Below are 17636 nucleotides of genomic sequence, written 5' to 3' on the forward strand. Positions count from 1 at the left end.
GATCACAGTGTCTTTGACTTCTTTCTTGGCCACGCCAAATTGTACAGTGATGTGACTCCAGTAATCTGTTCTCTCTTAAAAAAAAAAAAAAAAAAAAAAAAAAAAAAAAAAAGAAATTCCCTCATTTAGTGGCACCCATGACAGCATGTGTGTTATTTGCATATGTTTAAAGAGAAATATGGCTATATGGCTTTGCTGCCTGAGCCATTGGAGCCTGAGGCTCTGGCTGGGAAGTGTGCTGGATGGCATGAGGCTCTTCAGATTGCCAAGGGAGCCAGAATTAAGCTTGGGAACTTGGGGTTTGTAGCTGGTGTAAAGTGTCAGCCTGTGCAGCACACCTGCTGGAAAATGACTGGTAAATCTGTACTGAGCTGGTTTAAAAACAAATGCTGTGGGGAGTCCTGAAGGCCTGCAGAGAAACCATTTATGTTTAATATACTTTTTCCTGCCATACAGTTAAACTAACACTGTGCTTAAGTGCCTCACAATGATGAAAGTCTGCTGTGGAGTTGCTAAGGCTCAATATTGAGGGAAAGGGAAATAATTTGGCAAAGTGAGAAATATTTTATAACTGCAGCAAATATCTAATGTGAAGCGCATTTATGCTGTCACAGATTCTTTACTGAGCTATCCAGAAATGTGACTGATGCCTTGCCAGGAAGAGCTTTATCCTTCTAAAGTTTGGCGTGAATTTTTGGTATCATGGGTTGGGAAGAAAAAAAGGAATATATGTAAATAAATAAACTGTTCCTAAGTACGTGAAAATTACCCAGATAGTAAAAGTTTAATTTGAGTTGTAGTGGGTGATACATTATGAATTATTAGCTGTACATATCATGATAGTCTGAAGATTGTTTCTGTTTGTATTACTTAAGTATCCTAGAAGCTGACTGCTGGTTAGAAGACTTGGATGGGCTTTTCTTTTTTTTTGTTAATCTTGCTGCTGTACACTGTGTTCTACCTGTCTGAAAAGAAAGAAGAACTGAATCAAGTTTGCCTTGGCATTCCAAACTGAATTCTTAGGTCTCTCTTCTGGTGGTAATATGACAGTAGTACAAATAATACTTGGTATTTTGTTCAGAGTTTTGGCTTAATAGATCTAAAAGCAAGTTGGTATGTTTCCCTGGTTCTTTTAAATTTTGCTGTCTCTCTGTTATACACGGATTCTAAGCTGTATAATAGTTATTTCCAAGGTTGATTGTAATCATTATTTCTCCCCTCTCTGCACTCAGCTCAGGTGGTTGGCATTGGGAACAGGCCAAGGGAAGTAAAAGGGATTGCGAGCAGCACCAAAACAGCAGAGGGAATCATAGCATAGCTTGTGTTGGAAGGGACTCTTAAAGGTCATCTAGTCCAACCCCCCTGCAATGAGCAGGGACATCTTCAACTAGATCAGGTTGCTCAGAGCCCCGTCCAACCTGACCTTGAATGTTTCCAGGGATGGGGCATCTACCACCTCTCTGGGCAACCTGTTCCAGGCTTTCACCACCCTCATTGTGAAAAACGTCTTCCTTGTATCTAGTCTAAATCTGCTGTCTTTTAGTTTAAAACCATTACCTCTTGTCCTATCACAACATGCCCTATTAAAAAGTCCCTCCCCATCTTTCCTGTAAGCTGCAATAAGGTCTCCCCGTAGCCTTCTCTTCTTCATGCTGAACAACCCCAACTCTCTCAGCCTGTCTTCAGAGGAGAGGTGCTCCAGCCCTCTGATTGTTTTTGTGGCCCTCCTCTGGGTGTGCTCCAACAGGTCCATGTCTTTCCTGTGTTGAGAGCTCCAGAGCTGGACACGGTACTCCAAGTGGGGTCTCACGAGAGCAGAGCAGAGGGGCAGAATCACCTCCCTCGACCTGCTGGACACTCTTCTTTTGATGTAGCCCAGGATACGGTTGGCTTTCTGGTCTGTAAGCGCACATTGTCAGCTCATGTCCAGCTTTTCATCCCCCAGTCCTTCTCCTCAGGGCTGCTCTCAATCCCTTCATTCCCCACCCTGTGTTGTTACCAGGGGTTGCCCCAACCCAGGTGCAGGACCCTGCACTTGGCCTTGTTGAACCTCCTCAGGGAAACCTAGGAACTGCATCCAGGCTTCCAGGGGTTTTGCTCTAGATCTTTGTTTGCTGCGTAAAAGTACTTTTGATGATGTTTTCTGTGAACATTAAAACAGGGAGATTTTTTCACCTTGTGTTAAATTTAGTCATTGCTTCTGCATTGGCTTCTAACAATGCTTATGGCTCACATGTATTGATTATATGCTTAACTCTTGTGAGAAAGGGTTTCCCAGAAATGCAGAGTGAAAATCATTCGGTGCATTACTGTCTTGACCTGCTATATAACCAGCATGCTTATACTTATTTCCATGTAGTCTTGATTTAAGTAATGTGATATTTTCAGAGCCTTTCAACTTCATCCTTATAACGTACTTTAACACTTTGATGTTATCTGTCTCTTCAGGGATGATTCTGTCCCAGAGGATAATATTTGGAGGGGTATCCTCTCTGTGATTTTCTTCTTTCTAATCATCAGTGTTCTAGCTTTTCCTAATGGTGAGTAAGGTTTATACTGTTTATATTTCACTTTTTGTAACATGTGAATTTCTCTTTATTGCCACTATATTTATTTTGATTTTTATTAAAGTGACACTTTTAAATGTATTTTTTTTAACTCTTTTGAATTCCTTTATGTTAAGGAACAGTCTAAAAATGGATTGCAATCATACTGAGCGAAGATAACGGTAAAATGCAAGTTATTTATAGCTTCTCTGAATCTAACAAGGAAGTCAGGTTTTCAAAATCAGTGTCTCTATTTGGAGGTGCACAGTTGCAGCTCAGACTGCTAGGTAATGATGCTGCCAGATCCTTAAATTAAGTTTAAAAGAAGTCTGCCTCAATGTGTTTTAACAGAAGTGTCATTCTACAAATTCGCAGAGATACAGCACCTTGTGTAAATGACCTTACCAGAAGCTAGTGACAGTTAGAAATGGTCAAAATCACACTACAACATAAACCCACAGTTGCTCAGTAGAAATTTAAGTTGGACAAAAATTTTCCTGATTCTGTGAGGAGTAGAAAGTACAAAAAGGTAAAAACATTTGTGTGACACTTTATTCTGTGAAGGAAATGCTGTCTTCCTGGTGTGGTGATTTTTAAAAATTATTTATTATTTATTTATTTTTAATTTTTACTTTTTGCTGTCAGCAAGAGCATAATTCTTGGATCAAGTCTAAACTGTCTCAGGATTGGTAATGTTCAGGAAAAAACAGTGATTGTGCTCAGGGCAACTTTGTAGTTCAGATTTGGGATGTATTTTTCTCATATTTTAAAAATCATTAATCCATACTTTTTACAAAGCACTCCCTGAAAAACTGAATGCCAGAGAAAAAATGAGCTTTATGCATACAGTGGTGAAATAGCGGTCAGCAGTGTGTGCTGAAAATACTTGTTCATCCACTTTTTGCTACCTAAATATATGATTCATGTTTAGAGGTTTTCCAGTTTCACCAGACTTTTCTTTCTCTGCTCTTCACGTTAACTGAGAGGTTTTTAATGAAGTCAGTTTAATCACTTGCTCTAAGGTAAATAATATTGACACTGGTAAAGAGCATAGGTATCTTATTTCTTGTCTGATATACAATACTCAGTTTGGAAGTTTTAGGAGGCCTGTTTGCTAACATTTCGTGGTCATCTGAAGGCTAAGCACCATGTTTCTTTGCTAACACACAAAAATTTGATGACTTTATTGGGAGCAAGCCATGTGTAAGCTGTGGTCTAGAAACCAGATCAAGAGATCCTCTGAGATGTGGTGTCCACTGAGCAAACAGTGTATTACTGTTCTGGAAACAGCTCCATAAAAATAATTGAAAATTATATTTACACCCTACTAATTGTCAGTATCCTTTTCCTCTCTGAAATCAGCACCAACTTTCGGGTATATTACGTAGTTTGATGGAGAACTGATCCATCCGTGCTCGTGCCAAATCCACATATAAAATATACTCTAAAATAGATTATGTGGTTCTTATTTACATGTCTTCTAATAGGCCTTTTGTTTACTGTCCACAGGACCCTTTACACGTCCTCACCCTGCAATATGGAGAATGGTTTTTGGTAAGTTTTGTGTTTCTGACTTTTTCAGCGCTTCTGCAGGACCAGCCATTTTAACTTTCAGATGAATGGAATTGTCATGAAACATAATTGTGCATCAGACTTGTGTGAATGTCACTTCCCTCCCACTTCTGAGCAGTTCCTTATAATCTATTCTTAATTATAAGATAATAATCTTGTAATTGTCCTTGTAGTTACTCTGTGTCAGGATGGTGTAAATTAAATCACCAGAAAGGGATCATTTCATTCTGACACTCTGTTTTAATCCTGTTTTGTGTTTGTGATTCCTAATCTCCTTCTTCCCTACCCTTTGTACTGCCATCTCTTCCTGCCCCAAAAAGGTTTGGGGTTTTTATAGCTAGTGCATATACTATGTGACTTCTAACTAAGACCGTTTTAGTAGAGTGCTTCTTTTCATTGTTGTCAAAATATGCTATTACTTTATATGTTTATTAAATTGTATCATTTACTTAATGTGCATTTATTAATATGCTTAACTCATAATTTCAGCAAAAGTACCTGTAAATATCAGTTGCATTCATATTTTGGAAAATAATTGTATTAACTACAGAACTTGCTGAGTGAGATCTGGTTTCTTAAACATCTGAACTACGTCGCAAAAACATAGGGAATCTTATTTTGAGATAATTCAGGGTTCACAGAGCATATCCTAGACTTTAAGCACACTTGCGGAGAATTAGGCATATTTGATTTAAAAGCTGATCGACTTCTTTTTAAGAGGACTGAATATTTCTCTCTTCCACCACCTTATTTAGCTAAAAATAAGTAGCCTCCCAAAGTAGCTGATTACCTGTCTGTTGACATTGAGAGGATACTGCTAATTAGATAGTAGTCGTTAAAGAATCCTGCTCCTTGTGAAGTTTGGGGAACACGGGTCCTACTGCTCACTTCATGTTTCAGCAAATGTAAATTAAAAGGTCATTCTCAATGTTGATACTGTCAGAGCTTGACCCCCTTTTGGGAATAGGTTTGCACGCAAAACCAAGAGCAACATTTTTCCCTGTGTAATTCTGATGCATCTGGCATTGGCTTATTTAATCATGCTTGAGGTCTCAGACCTGTTCAGTAGATGAAAGGCAGGGGTCCTCAACATTTCAGGATGCACCCTCGCCTGCAGGCTCTACTTGTAGTAGTTTGGCATCTGTTTGCCTGATGTATTTTTAGGACGTACTGCAGAGGACAGTGTATATATACTTTCTGTTCCTGTGTGTGTGCTTGAACGGAAGTTGTTCTTTAGCATACATTGGGATTTAAAAACACGTGCGTTCTGGTTATAGTTTAAATATCTTTTAAGAATTGCTATAGTTTATTTTGGATGGCAGATGCTATGTTTATTCACATTAATCTTTCTGCCTTCTATGACACTGCTGCAGGACACAAGTAAGTTTGAGTGCTGGACTATGGAAATGGTGTTAGTATTTTTATGCCTCTTCCAAATGTGATCTTAGATATCTATGAACTTGTGAATAATTTAAGGATATGCTCCCAACAGCTGCTTCAGCTACCCATAGATCTACGCCTAGGACTCTTAACTTCTTACAAGTTTTGTTTTTTTTTTTAAAAAAATCCGTATTCAGACATTGGAAAGAGGGAGGTGGTAGTCCCAAATGCAGTAGTGTTTCATAATTTATAATGGTGTGAAAACAAATCATAATCATCTTTAAAAGCTTCAACAGCAGATATTCCGGCACACAAAAGTAACTCAAGCATGCATTAGTTTATATTTATAACTACTCTTTATTGCCAGCATAGCTCAGAATTGCCAGGTGGGATTATTAAATCGATCATGTTGAAATCGGCACATAGGCTTAGGGACCTGCATTAGTGAGACCAAGAATACTTAAAGCAAAGGGACAGAGCTAATCCAATCCTGGGGTCCTAATGTATCTCTTACTAAAGAGCTTCCTGATCACAGCCTTGTACTACTTGTGTCTAAACTGATTAGTCTGATTTTTGTTTTGGTTGAGTTCATGCAGTTGAGCATATGTTACATCACTTGAAAACAGAAGGTGGTATGAAGGTCTGAGTGCTCAGAGATTACCATCTGACTTGTGTCTCTCAACCTTTTTTGCCTGTAGCCACTGTATGTAGAAAACTCATTTGTGCAAACTAGGCACATATAGAGCAACAGTTTGAAAGCAGCTTTTTGTAAGTGAACATGACTTTAAAACTGAGTCTTTTTGCAGGTCTCAGTGTGCTCTATTTTCTGTTCCTGGTGTTCGTGCTCTTCCTTAACTTTGAGCAGGTAAAAGCAGTGATGTACTGGCTGGATCCTAATCTTCGATATGCCACAAGGGAAGCAGATATTATGGTATGTATCCATGGCACTTTATTAGACATTTTGGCCTCTTCAGGCATGTTTTACATGAGTGGGAGGGGATGAATCTGAATTTGCTGGCATGAGCAGTGCAAGTTTGTGGCTATACTTGACAGAGTCCAAAACCCTTTTGTATCAACTGCTATTTCTTTACATTGAAATCCATTGCTGTGGAAATGCATTTTTTCTAATGCAGACGTTCAGATGAGTGTGCAGTAGGGAGCATGGGAGATGTTTGCACTGGGGTGGCTTTGGATTCCTTTAAATAATAGATATGAGCCTGGATACTGAAAATAGATTTAGCAAGGTAGTATCTAAATGAGGCCTGTATGGTATGTGTCCCCCACGTCCGTTTTTTTCATGCCACAATGCTGCACGCAAAGAACTTTGGTTTTGCCTTATTGCTCTGAGCTTAGTACATGACTGGCATGCTACTGAGTACGTAGAAATCCAGCTATAGCACCTGCAGGGCTCTGCTGCTTTCCAGTCAGCCAGCTAAGCACTGGTGCTGTTACTGTTGCGAAATTACTTCCATAGACCATGGTCTGGAGTGGCATGGAAAGCCAGGCTTGTTCTTCTGCCTGTTGAGCAGCTTGCAAAGAGTTGTCAATACAGAGAACTTTCCCCTTCAGGTGAAAGGGAGCTAAGACAGGGAGCTGAGATAGCAAAAGGAGGCCTGAGAAGAGTATGTGAGGTATGTTGGGAGGCAGATGGAAGAGGGTGTAAGCAGTTGAGCCCTAAGCAGAAGAGCATTACTGCATGGAGGGGAAAGAGTTTCCAGTCTTGTCCCCTTCACTATTGCATCAAATTACTGCCCACCACCTGACCAGTATGTTTCCTTGCCCTTGGGTTTGCGCATCAGCGCACCGTGGTCACCTGTGGTTTAGTAGGTGCTGTTATTGGACTCATGCCTTAAGAGTAAAGAAATGCACTGATTGTCTTTGGCAAATAACAATTTACTGCATATGCAGACTACTTACTGTACAGCACCTAATCAACAGTGGTTGCCAACTCCTGCCCTGTAGCACATAAAAGGGAATGGAAATCTTTATAGTGCAGTAAGCTTACATTAATTGATCAATGGTGAGGACTGCATACAGGCTCCTTAACTGGAAAACTCTGGATGCTTCAGGTGTTGCACCTCAGCTGCTCAGCAGTATGCATTGTGCAACTCCAACATCCAGAGTGGGGCCGTGGCTTTCCATTCTGCAGGAGATGTGTGGTGGTGATGGGGTGTAGGCAGCCTGCTGTTAAGGTGGTGGGAAGACACATCGCTAAATGGAGCATGAGCATGGGGGTTAGTGATGTTGCTGAGCAACAAAAGGGATCTGACACCAGGAGTCTGTTAGTAAGTCAGATTCACCTGGCTGTCCTGTCATTTAAGTTAGAAATAAATAGGTTCAAGTCAGGGGAGGACTAGTATTACTACTGGCACGGATCCACAGTACAGCAGATTCCCTGACGGTAGCAGTCAGTGGAAACTTACTCTGTGCTACTTTGCGATCCTGATACTGTCACTTAATGTTGGAGTAAATTTTTAAAGTGGAACTATAATGAAAACTGCAGCTTGGTCTCTTGCACAGGGCTGGCAAAGTTGCTTGAGTATAAAAGAAAATTCAACACATTTCAGTGTATGATTGGCAAAGCTGCAGCTGGAAAGATCAGTTAGAGGTGAAAAAAGACCCAGTAAAAATAAAAACAAAAAAGCAAGAGCCCTGAAAAAAAGGGTTCCCTTTTTTGGAAACCAGGATTTAAATCTTTCTCTGCCATCCCCTTTTCAACTTGATCATGGTTCATTTGTGCAGGATTAGCAATAACTCTGGCCTGAAAGAGAATCCTTTCTTAATTCAACAGCATTGAGCAGTGCTGTGTTGTCACCTGCAGGTGGCAATGTATATTTTAGGAGGGATTTTTTTTTTTAAATATGTGTTTCTAGTTGGGAGTAGTTCACTTTATGCCCAGTGATGAGACAGAACCCCACAGATGCAGCCTCCTGATGGCATACAGATGTTTTTTTAATTGGGCAGTGATTTCTAGTAATTGCTGTACAACATTATGAACACACTTCCTTTGTTATTGATGACTAGAATATTAATTAATATTCTTAAGGGATCTGCCACTCATCTGAGACAGAACAATTGCAAGTTCCCTTTGATTTTTTTTTTTTTTGGTAGTTTGGTTTTTGGGGTTTTTTGTTTGGTTGGTTTTTTTTGTTCCTTCAGCCCTGTGACCAAACTTACTCAATATGATTGTGTTCTGGGAGATTGCTTTGGTGAGGAAAATAAGACACAAAAGATAATCAACCGAACACTGAGTAACATAACATCACAAACTGGTGAGAATTAGCCCCTGATGAGCCACATCAGAACACCAGACAGCATGAAAATGGGGAAAGGTGGTTATTTCAAATCAAGACTCCAAAGAAAAGCAAATAACTGTTTTTTGTAGTATTGTTTGCTGGCTTTATTATTATTGATTTTATTGCTCCTGCTGTTCCTCTGTCACATAAGAAATACGTGATCCTTCAGGAGCCAAGGTCTATTTAACTCCCTTTAAATTAGAGCTTTACTCTGTTGACACTGAATCTTAATACTGAAAGTTTTCTTGCAGAGTTTAGAAGGACAATAAAGTGGAATAATGCGTATTTTAATATCCTTGTAATTTCAGGCTTGTTGCACTGGTTACAAAGAAGTTCCTTCATTCTAGTGTTGCTGAAGTTACCTGTTCACTGAGGATTTAGTTGGTTTTAGTTTTGTTTTTTTTTTTCCCCCCTCTCATTAACAGGAGTATGCTGTGAACTGTCATGTTATCACCTGGGAGAGAATCCTCAGCCACTTCGATATATTTGCTTTTGGGCATTTCTGGGGCTGGGCTATGAAGGCATTGCTGATCCGCAGCTATGGGCTGTGCTGGACTATTAGCATCACCTGGGAGCTCACTGAGGTAGGCCACCCGTTTACCTTAAGCAAATGTATGAGATTTGAATTGTTCTTGGGGGGAAGTGTGAATGTTACTAGAAGGAAGACTCACTAGTTCTCAGTATAGATTTACGTTTTAAGCCTTATAAACCAGATGCTGAGCAATTGATGCAGTTGCATTAGTAAATGACAACAGCAAGCTGTAGTTTAGGTAAGTGACTTACTACTACTTGATTAGGAGGGAAGTCTACGCCAGCCTGTTGGTGCCATTCTGCTGTTATGGGAGTCAACACTCATGCTACTTTAGATGTTGACTGATAATCCCTGATTTAGAGCAAGTGTTCTTCTTTTTCACCTTGCAATATCTGTGATATACTGTCATGATCCCCTTACCGCAAATACAACGGTATTACACATTGCTTATCATCGTGCATACTGTACAGTGAAATGGAGTTGAAGGATCCATGAAGAGAAGGTATGAGGACCCATGAGGAGAAGTCTGTATGGAATAGCAAGACAACATTCAATGTTTTGTTTTCTGTCGTGAGGCTTGAGTGCATAGCCCTTCTTTCGTACCCCACAAGCCCAGTTTAATCATGTTCACTGACATGAAAATGGGATTTTACTAGACCTGGATCTAAGCTAGTTCACATGCAGTGTAGTCCCCTGCACCATGGTTTGGATGACCACTGTCTTATTTTTGTTATCTAGCTTTACCACAGTTCTCCCAAGCACATACTTAAGTCATTTGACTGTTGGCACTTTCAAATGCCATTTTCAAAAAAAAACAAAAAAAAAACCCACAAAAAAAAACCCCAGATACTTGACTTGATTCAGTCAGTTGACTGTTGCTTGGTCTACTGGTCCTTACTGTTAGATCTGTTTTAAGAATTCAAGCTGATTAATTGCTACTCTAAATATCTGCATTTGCATGTAACCTAGAGCTTGATTAGTAGAATATATGTTGCCTAAAATCCAAGGATATGTTTCTATAAAAATGAATTTAATTTCATTATATTCTTTGATTGGACAATTCAGAGGAAAAAAAAATTAAAATCCAATTTTTATCAGCTTTTGAAACAGCATAGTCTAACCTATCACACTTAAAATACTAAGTGTAGATGTAAACACACGACTTCAGTCTTTAAAAGCATGGTTTTCTGTAGAGTTTGCTGTCTTAAGAATGCTTGGCTCATCTGACAAGGGATTTATAATTCAGAAACAGAGATAAGGATTTAGTTTTCTAAAATTGAACTTCTGGGTTTGAACATACTGGCACCGTGAGTTCCTTTTCAAAACATGCTTTTGTTCTGTGGCATTGAAAGATATGCTGTTTTCTAAGATATTTTGAAACTGTTTAAGATTGGGATTTCGGAAGTACCCATCCACTAAAAACAATTTTGGTAGTTATTGTGCTTTGTACTTATTTTTTTCCCTCTGAAAAAGAATAAATTTGGATTTGTTTCACACACACTTATTGTTCAGTTGATCATTACACAACCATCATCTTCAATTTGACACCGCATGTGGTGTCTAGTGTTCCCTGTTGTTGAAAGGCAGATTATTGGAACAGACAATGTGTTGGGTAACGTTCAACATATAGAGAGGTTATCACCACTCAAATGGATTTTTAATGAATTAGTTAATTCAGCAAAGTCACTAGAAACCTACAGAAGTTATCAGGGCGGTTACATAGCGATTTAGCTATGCATCTCCTGTTAGCATTAATGGATTTCAGCTGGCTCCCCATTCTGAAATGGGACACTTGGCTTACGCTCCTTTCTGTTGCATTAAAGTTGGGATGCAGGCAGACCTTGGTCTCTCATTCTGAGAAAACATCTAGCACCTTAGAGGTGGTCTGGCTAACACCTGTGCTCTGGTTTTTACTGCCTTATTATCTGTAACTTCTGGTGGTTTTGGCTGGATTATTGCAGATTGAGATTCCTAGCCTGGTGCCCCTTTCAGGTTGAATCAGTTTAAAACATGAAAAGGAAAATGTAGCAGGATAATGAGCAACATTGTATAGCTTGGGTCCTGAATTTTCTTTTCTACAGGTCGAAATTCCCATAGCCTTGTCAAAGAAAAACAAGTTGCTTTGATAGACTTTTGCAAGAGTTTTCAAAGGAACTGTTATTGTCAATATCAGTTGCCGTAATTTATTATAAACGGACCAGTATTCATTCTTGCTATATACAGAAAACTTTCTTCTTGTTCATTTTCCCACATCTGATTTTTTTCAATATTTTATTTATACATCTGTTACCAAAAGATACTTTATTACAAAATCATACCAGTCTTCCACAGACACAGTGTATGAATGTTAACTGACAAAAATTGTACTGTTTTTGTGGAGGTAAGAATATTCTTTAGTTTGCTATGTGTCTTGTTAAGCGTTTTGTTGAGCATTCCAAAGGAACTGCTTAATACATGGCTGTTTGGATTTCCAGTCCACAGCTAACTTTTTTAAAATCTATTTTTTGGGTTGCTGTGACTTGTAAAATATAGAATACAATTATTTTCTCTTAAAGAAGAATGAGAGGCGCTGAATCCATTTCTAGCTCTCAGTAAATTTTGTTTCTATCTTGCCTTAACTCTGGCTAGTTGTCCTCCTTCACGCTATCAAAAGTGTGAAGTCACCAAATGTATCTGTAAATACATTTAATTGCCTTACTCATGCCTCATAGTGGTCTTCAGTTGAGTATTCAGAAAGGAAAAGATTGCTTCAGAGGTGACTGATTTGTGCACTTTCCAGGGGAAATCTTTAAAGGACTGGGTATGTCCTTGATATGTCCAGATGGTGTCAGCTTTTCTCTTTGACGTTGGTTGTTTCTGGACTATTTTCCAGTATCTTCATCATAAAAGTAGCTTCATCATTAGTGCTTAGCAGAGACCAAGTAGGAAGGGAGAGTGGAATACGCCCTTGATTTCTTGAGCCATTCTGGATCAAGTATAGCAGCAAAGCTTGTAGTGTCTGAAATATTGGTGAACTCTTAATCTTTTTACAGTCACCTAAAAAAAGCAAATGAAAGAAAGAGTTTTGAAATAGCACAAGTTTAACTCCTGAACTCCAACATGCTTTAGTACTGACAGTCGTTACAAATGCATCCATTTTACTTACTGCATCTTGTTGATGGTTTAGAAAACCTAGCTCTTAAAACTAGTTAGCAAAAATAAAACAAAGATTCTCTTGAATTCATTTTTTTTTAAAGCACAAAACACCTTATTTTCTCTAAGAAATGCAGTTTTGCTTATATCATGCATCTCTATGAATGTGCTGTGTATCATCTTTGAGAGGCCAAGAGCTGTGTGATATCCTTATGTACATCATAGCCCCAACAGGGAACAGTTAGAAAGAAACCTCTGATGTTCTGTGTGGTTCTGTCCAAGGCCTTCTGAAGGTGATGGAAGGATGCCCACCAAATTTCAGTGGTTGTGGCTCATGTCCCTGAAGTATGACATGTACCAATAAGCTGATTTTTAAATGTGTACTTAAAAAGTTTATTTATGTGAATTCTGTGCTGTTCCTCACCCAGAATCTTTTTGCTGTATTCTGTAGCTCTTCTTCATGCATCTTCTGCCTAATTTTGCTGAATGCTGGTGGGATCAAGTCATTTTGGACATCCTGCTTTGTAACGGGGGTGGCATCTGGTTGGGCATGGTAGTTTGTCGTTTCTTGGAGATGAGGACCTATCACTGGGCAAGCTTCAAGTAGGTCTAAATTAAAGCTTGATAAACATTATATCTGATGTTATAATAGTAAATTCATTTCCTTGGGTAGTAGACCTTCTTCTTTGTATATGTAAAATGCATTTTGTATAGAAATAGCATGCAATCTGCATGTGCTAACAATGCTGTAAATTTATTTTAAATGCTTAAAATCCATCTCATAGTAATGCTACTGTACAGAGTATATTTGTAAATATGATGATGTATATATAATTTTCATTTGCAGTCTACGTTACAAGCATTGGTGCCAAATGAAAATACAAGCTAGTAAAGCTATTTGCATTTTCAATTTATTCTATACAAGTTAAACTTTGAAGAAGGCAGTGAATAAAACTAATTGTAATTGTTTTCTCATTATACAATGTTTTTAAATTAGATTTGGGCTCAGCTTGATGAGGCATTAGTGTGGCAATCTGTCAGCATTGGTTGTAATTGCAGAAGAGAAATCAGGCTGTACCTGTGTTGTGAACTGCCTTATCCGCTTGCTGACCCTCTAAAATAAAAGGAGTAATTGCAAAATAAATCAGCATTTACTGTGCGAAAAGGCAACAGCTTGTGGCTTAGTAAATGTCAGTTCGTGGCTGTCCAGATATGGTTTCTTCCATAGTTTTTTTTTTTGCTGTTGTTGTTCCCCTCCAGTTGGTAGAAATCATGGTTATCTGCATGTTACCAATGGTATAGATGAAACAGAATCAAGTGCTATGAATTGCCAAAGGATATTGCCTTTAGAGATGGAAACAGAGCTCAGATCTTGACTTCGAAGTTTGTACTTCTGTACTGCTTTTATTTTCTTACTCACAAATTTGTTGATTGCTCTGAAAACCATCCAGCCTTTAGTTTCAGTTCAATTTTCCTGCATTTCTATTCAGGAGGAATAATGAGCATTATAAAGTTGATGGTCCCTCTCTTTTTAGGAAGTTCACTGAAAATTAAAATAGCAGAATATCTGTGGCAGGGGTAGTCTTCCCTGTCTTCGTAGAATATTTTTTCCTCATGGTCTTTTAAATAGATGAGTAGGTTGTTTTGGGGTTTTTTTGACCTTTAATATGAAGAGGAGCTGCACAGAATGAGAAGCTTTTGCTTGTGCTCTTTTGTTTTCTTTTTATTTTTTTGTTGCATAAACATGCATATTAAAGCTTAGAAGGTTCTCCCTAACCTAAGATCCCACTAGCCTGAAAGAACACAAGTATCAGAAATATCAAATCTGAATCTCCTTTTTTGTCCAGAAGGACGAGGGAAATAATAGGGTGAAAACTGACTTCTAGCCCTGCTAGTCCTCTTTCAGAAAAGAAAATGCAGAGTTTTTCTTAGATTCCATGTTCCTTGGATGCTGCTGCTCATCTGAATTAATGCTATCAAAAGCAAGAACCAGTAACACATCTGTCAGATGAACCTCCATTCACATTCCCTTTCAAAAGGGAATTTAAAAGCCTTCTAGCTTTTAACAGTGCTATTGCATCGCTCCAGAAGTTTTGCATGCATCTATTATCACAACAGCTGGGGTTGTGTGTGCTGGAAGGGCAGTATTTTCAAACCTGTGGAGCCAGCCTCTTATACAATTAATAAATAATGAATCTGACCAGTTCTTGAAGGGTTGATGTCAGTGAGCTCTAGAGCAAGAAGCCTTTGGGATAAGAGCAGTGGCAGCATAAACTAGGAAGAAATGTCCTTTAGATTTTCCAAGGGGTTGCAGAATTGCAGTCCTTGTTTCTTTCCTTCATGGAGAGAATGATAGATACGTTTTGTAGTTAGTTGCTGACTGAGGATAGAGGATGGTGGGCTTTCATAGCAGAATGCATCCTGGCTTAAATGCTTTATAGAGTATATTTCTTAATTCACCATTGCCTGGTACACAGTTGGGTCTGTGAAGATCTTTGCTGTCCAGCAAAAAAGTGTGATTGTTCTGTAATATCAGTAACATGGCTGTTGCTTTCTTTTTTTCTTTGTCTATTCCTTGTATTTACTTCAGCCATTCTCTCTTTCTAGGGACATTCACACAACCACAGGGAAAATCAAAAGAGCTGTATTACAGTTCACCCCAGCCAGCTGGACCTATGTCCGCTGGTTTGACCCTAAGTCTTCATTTCAAAGAGTAGCTGGAATCTACCTTTTCATGATCATTTGGCAGGTAAGAAATAAATTCTGTGAAATCAAAGCTGCCATCAGTTCAGTTACTTATTGGCTGTGTTTGGCTAGATGATATTGTAATGCGATGTATGCCTGTCATTGAAATACACAGTTAAATGAATTGATAATACAGAATTGGTCAGGGCATTATTTATGGGAGTTACATGATAGTTCAGGAGTGTAATTACAGAATCTGTGGAAAAAACCCAAATGTTACAGATTGCTATACTGGTCATCAGATTGCTCTTTGCAATTGATACAGTTTAAAAAAATTGCTGGACAGTGGAGTTTTGGATTTGATTTTTTTGTTCGTTTTGTTGTGTGGTTTCATTTTGTTCATTTTGTTTGGGGGTTGTCGTGTTTTTTGGTTTTTTGTTTTGTTTTGTTTGTTTTTTTTTTTTTTGCTTTCCCATTGACTGTTGGAGGTGGATCACTGATACTTAGGATTCTGGCCTTGATCCAGTAAGATTCCATAATATCTCCCAACTGCCTTGGTACTTTATCATGCAAATGCTTGCAGACTTCACTAAACCTTTTTTAATTTTTTTTTTAATTTGCTGACATTAGTTTTTAAAAAGAGGACCAGAAGTGTTTGGTGTGTGTGTGTGTATATATGTGTGTGTGTGTGTATATATATATATATATATATATATATATGTATTTTTTTTATATGATCTCTGTAATTCTCTACCAAATTTCCCTCAGTCATTCAAACCTGATTTAGGATATAGAAGTTATCAGAAGATCTCTGCAGTGTGAATTAGTGTCTGGTCCCTTTAATGGTTTTCCGGAAAGAGAGGAAATACTTACACAGAGGTGTCTAGGGGAGAATTCTCTGTTATACTCGCATATTCCTTGCTTGTCCTAGAGTGGGAATGTTAGACTCTTTAAATCCTCAATCTAACCAGCAGGGCTATACTAGAACATAAATAGTTTTCCTTCTGTGTTTTAGTTACCATATTAATCTTGCACATTTTCTGTAGTAATTTGTTAAGGGTTATGTAAGCTGAACATTATTAACTAACTTCTATTTTTTTTTTTAGCTGACTGAGTTGAACACATTCTTTTTGAAACATATCTTTGTGTTCCAAGCAAGCCACCCTTTAAGCTGGGGGAGAATTCTCTTCATAGGAATCATTACAGCACCCACTGTAAGGTAATTTTGTTGCTATGGTGTTTTTTCTTAAGTTTAAAGTATCTTAACTTCTAGGCACCCAAGAACTGAATGTAGTTTGTCAATAAGTACAGCATGTTTCAAGAAAAACTGCTTTCATCCTGCTTTTGCCAGAATGAAAAACAAAAGAATCTTCACTTTCAATAAAATGTATTTTCTGCCAAGTAAACTAATAAGGTAAAATGTATGTAAACATCTGTGTTTCCACAGGGATGCAGAACCACTCTGTTCCATCTTCTGTTTATGTAGCATCTGCGTGTGTTTGAGTTAGCTGCATAGGTTATCCTTGAGGACTGCATGTGAAAGTATCCAAGTTGATGAGTCAGATGCTCACAAAAGTGTGGATGAGGAAAAATGGAGCTATTGGTTTTTCTAACTGAGCTTCCTGTTTGTCTACAGGAAATATTAGCATGTTATAAGAAAAGATAGAATATATTCCGAGTAACAGAATAGTTGTTGAGGCCCCATCCCTGGAAGTGTTCAAGACCAGGCTGGATGGGGCTTTGAGCAACCTGGTCTAGTGGGAGGTGTCCCTGCCCATGGCAGGGGGGTTGGAACTATATGATCTTTAAGGTCCCTTCCAACCTAAACCATTCTATGATTCTATGTATGCCATGTTAACAGCCATGCATTGATTTATTCCTAGATAACCAATACAGCTGTTAGTGTCTCAAGTTATGTGCAGTGATTTCACGTTGTTAATTAAATCACCTTAAACATCCTACAATCTCCTGTATAGATGAGCTTTTAAGTATTTTTGCAGCACTTGCCAACCTGTAGAAGAAGTCTTCATTCTTAAACAATCCTTGTATTGTTGGATTAATAACACTCGTCTTCCCCATCTGTCAGTGCAAATCAGAAACAGAGACTCAAAAAAGGAACTTTGGTCCCACTTCTTTGGAAGTCCCCTCTCTAAACTCTTAAAACTTAGGAGCATAAAGAACAGAGCAGTTTGATCTCCAGACTTTTTCAAAATAGTGAAAAATTCTACTCTGTTCTTGAGAAGAAAACATGCCAGTGGTTAGAGCACTCATCCAGGATATGGAACAGTCAGAATCAGTTTCTTTCAAGATTCAAACCCACATCTCTCAAGAAAATGCAATTGTTAATAAATTAAAGACAAACTGTTGAAAAAGTGGGGTGTTCTCTAATTCTTTTGAAGCTGTTGTACTTTGCCTAAAAGGATTGGAGATTCAGTGGAGAGACAGGAGACAAATATGTAGCTTTGTTAGTCTACTGGGTTGGGTACTTTCCCA

At 38.4% G+C, this 17636-nt stretch overlaps 1 protein-coding gene across 2 annotated transcripts in view; it reads left to right on the plus strand.

Annotated features, from left to right (window-relative positions):
* Nucleotides 1–17636, plus strand: part of PTDSS1 (phosphatidylserine synthase 1) — a 32254-nt gene that overhangs the window by 3988 nt on the left and 10630 nt on the right. For both annotated transcript variants that reach the window (XM_074577480.1, XM_074577479.1), the window contains exons 2-8: nucleotides 2449–2540; nucleotides 4056–4100; nucleotides 6305–6429; nucleotides 9220–9378; nucleotides 12910–13061; nucleotides 15066–15207; nucleotides 16250–16362. In XM_074577480.1, the coding sequence (XP_074433581.1) occupies nucleotides 2449–2540; nucleotides 4056–4100; nucleotides 6305–6429; nucleotides 9220–9378; nucleotides 12910–13061; nucleotides 15066–15207; nucleotides 16250–16362 (828 nt within the window). The remainder of the gene's footprint in view (nucleotides 1–2448; nucleotides 2541–4055; nucleotides 4101–6304; nucleotides 6430–9219; nucleotides 9379–12909; nucleotides 13062–15065; nucleotides 15208–16249; nucleotides 16363–17636) is intronic.

This window comes from Larus michahellis, chromosome 2 (genome assembly GCF_964199755.1).
Source record: "Larus michahellis chromosome 2, bLarMic1.1, whole genome shotgun sequence".
NCBI classification, from domain to species: Eukaryota; Metazoa; Chordata; class Aves; order Charadriiformes; family Laridae; genus Larus; species Larus michahellis.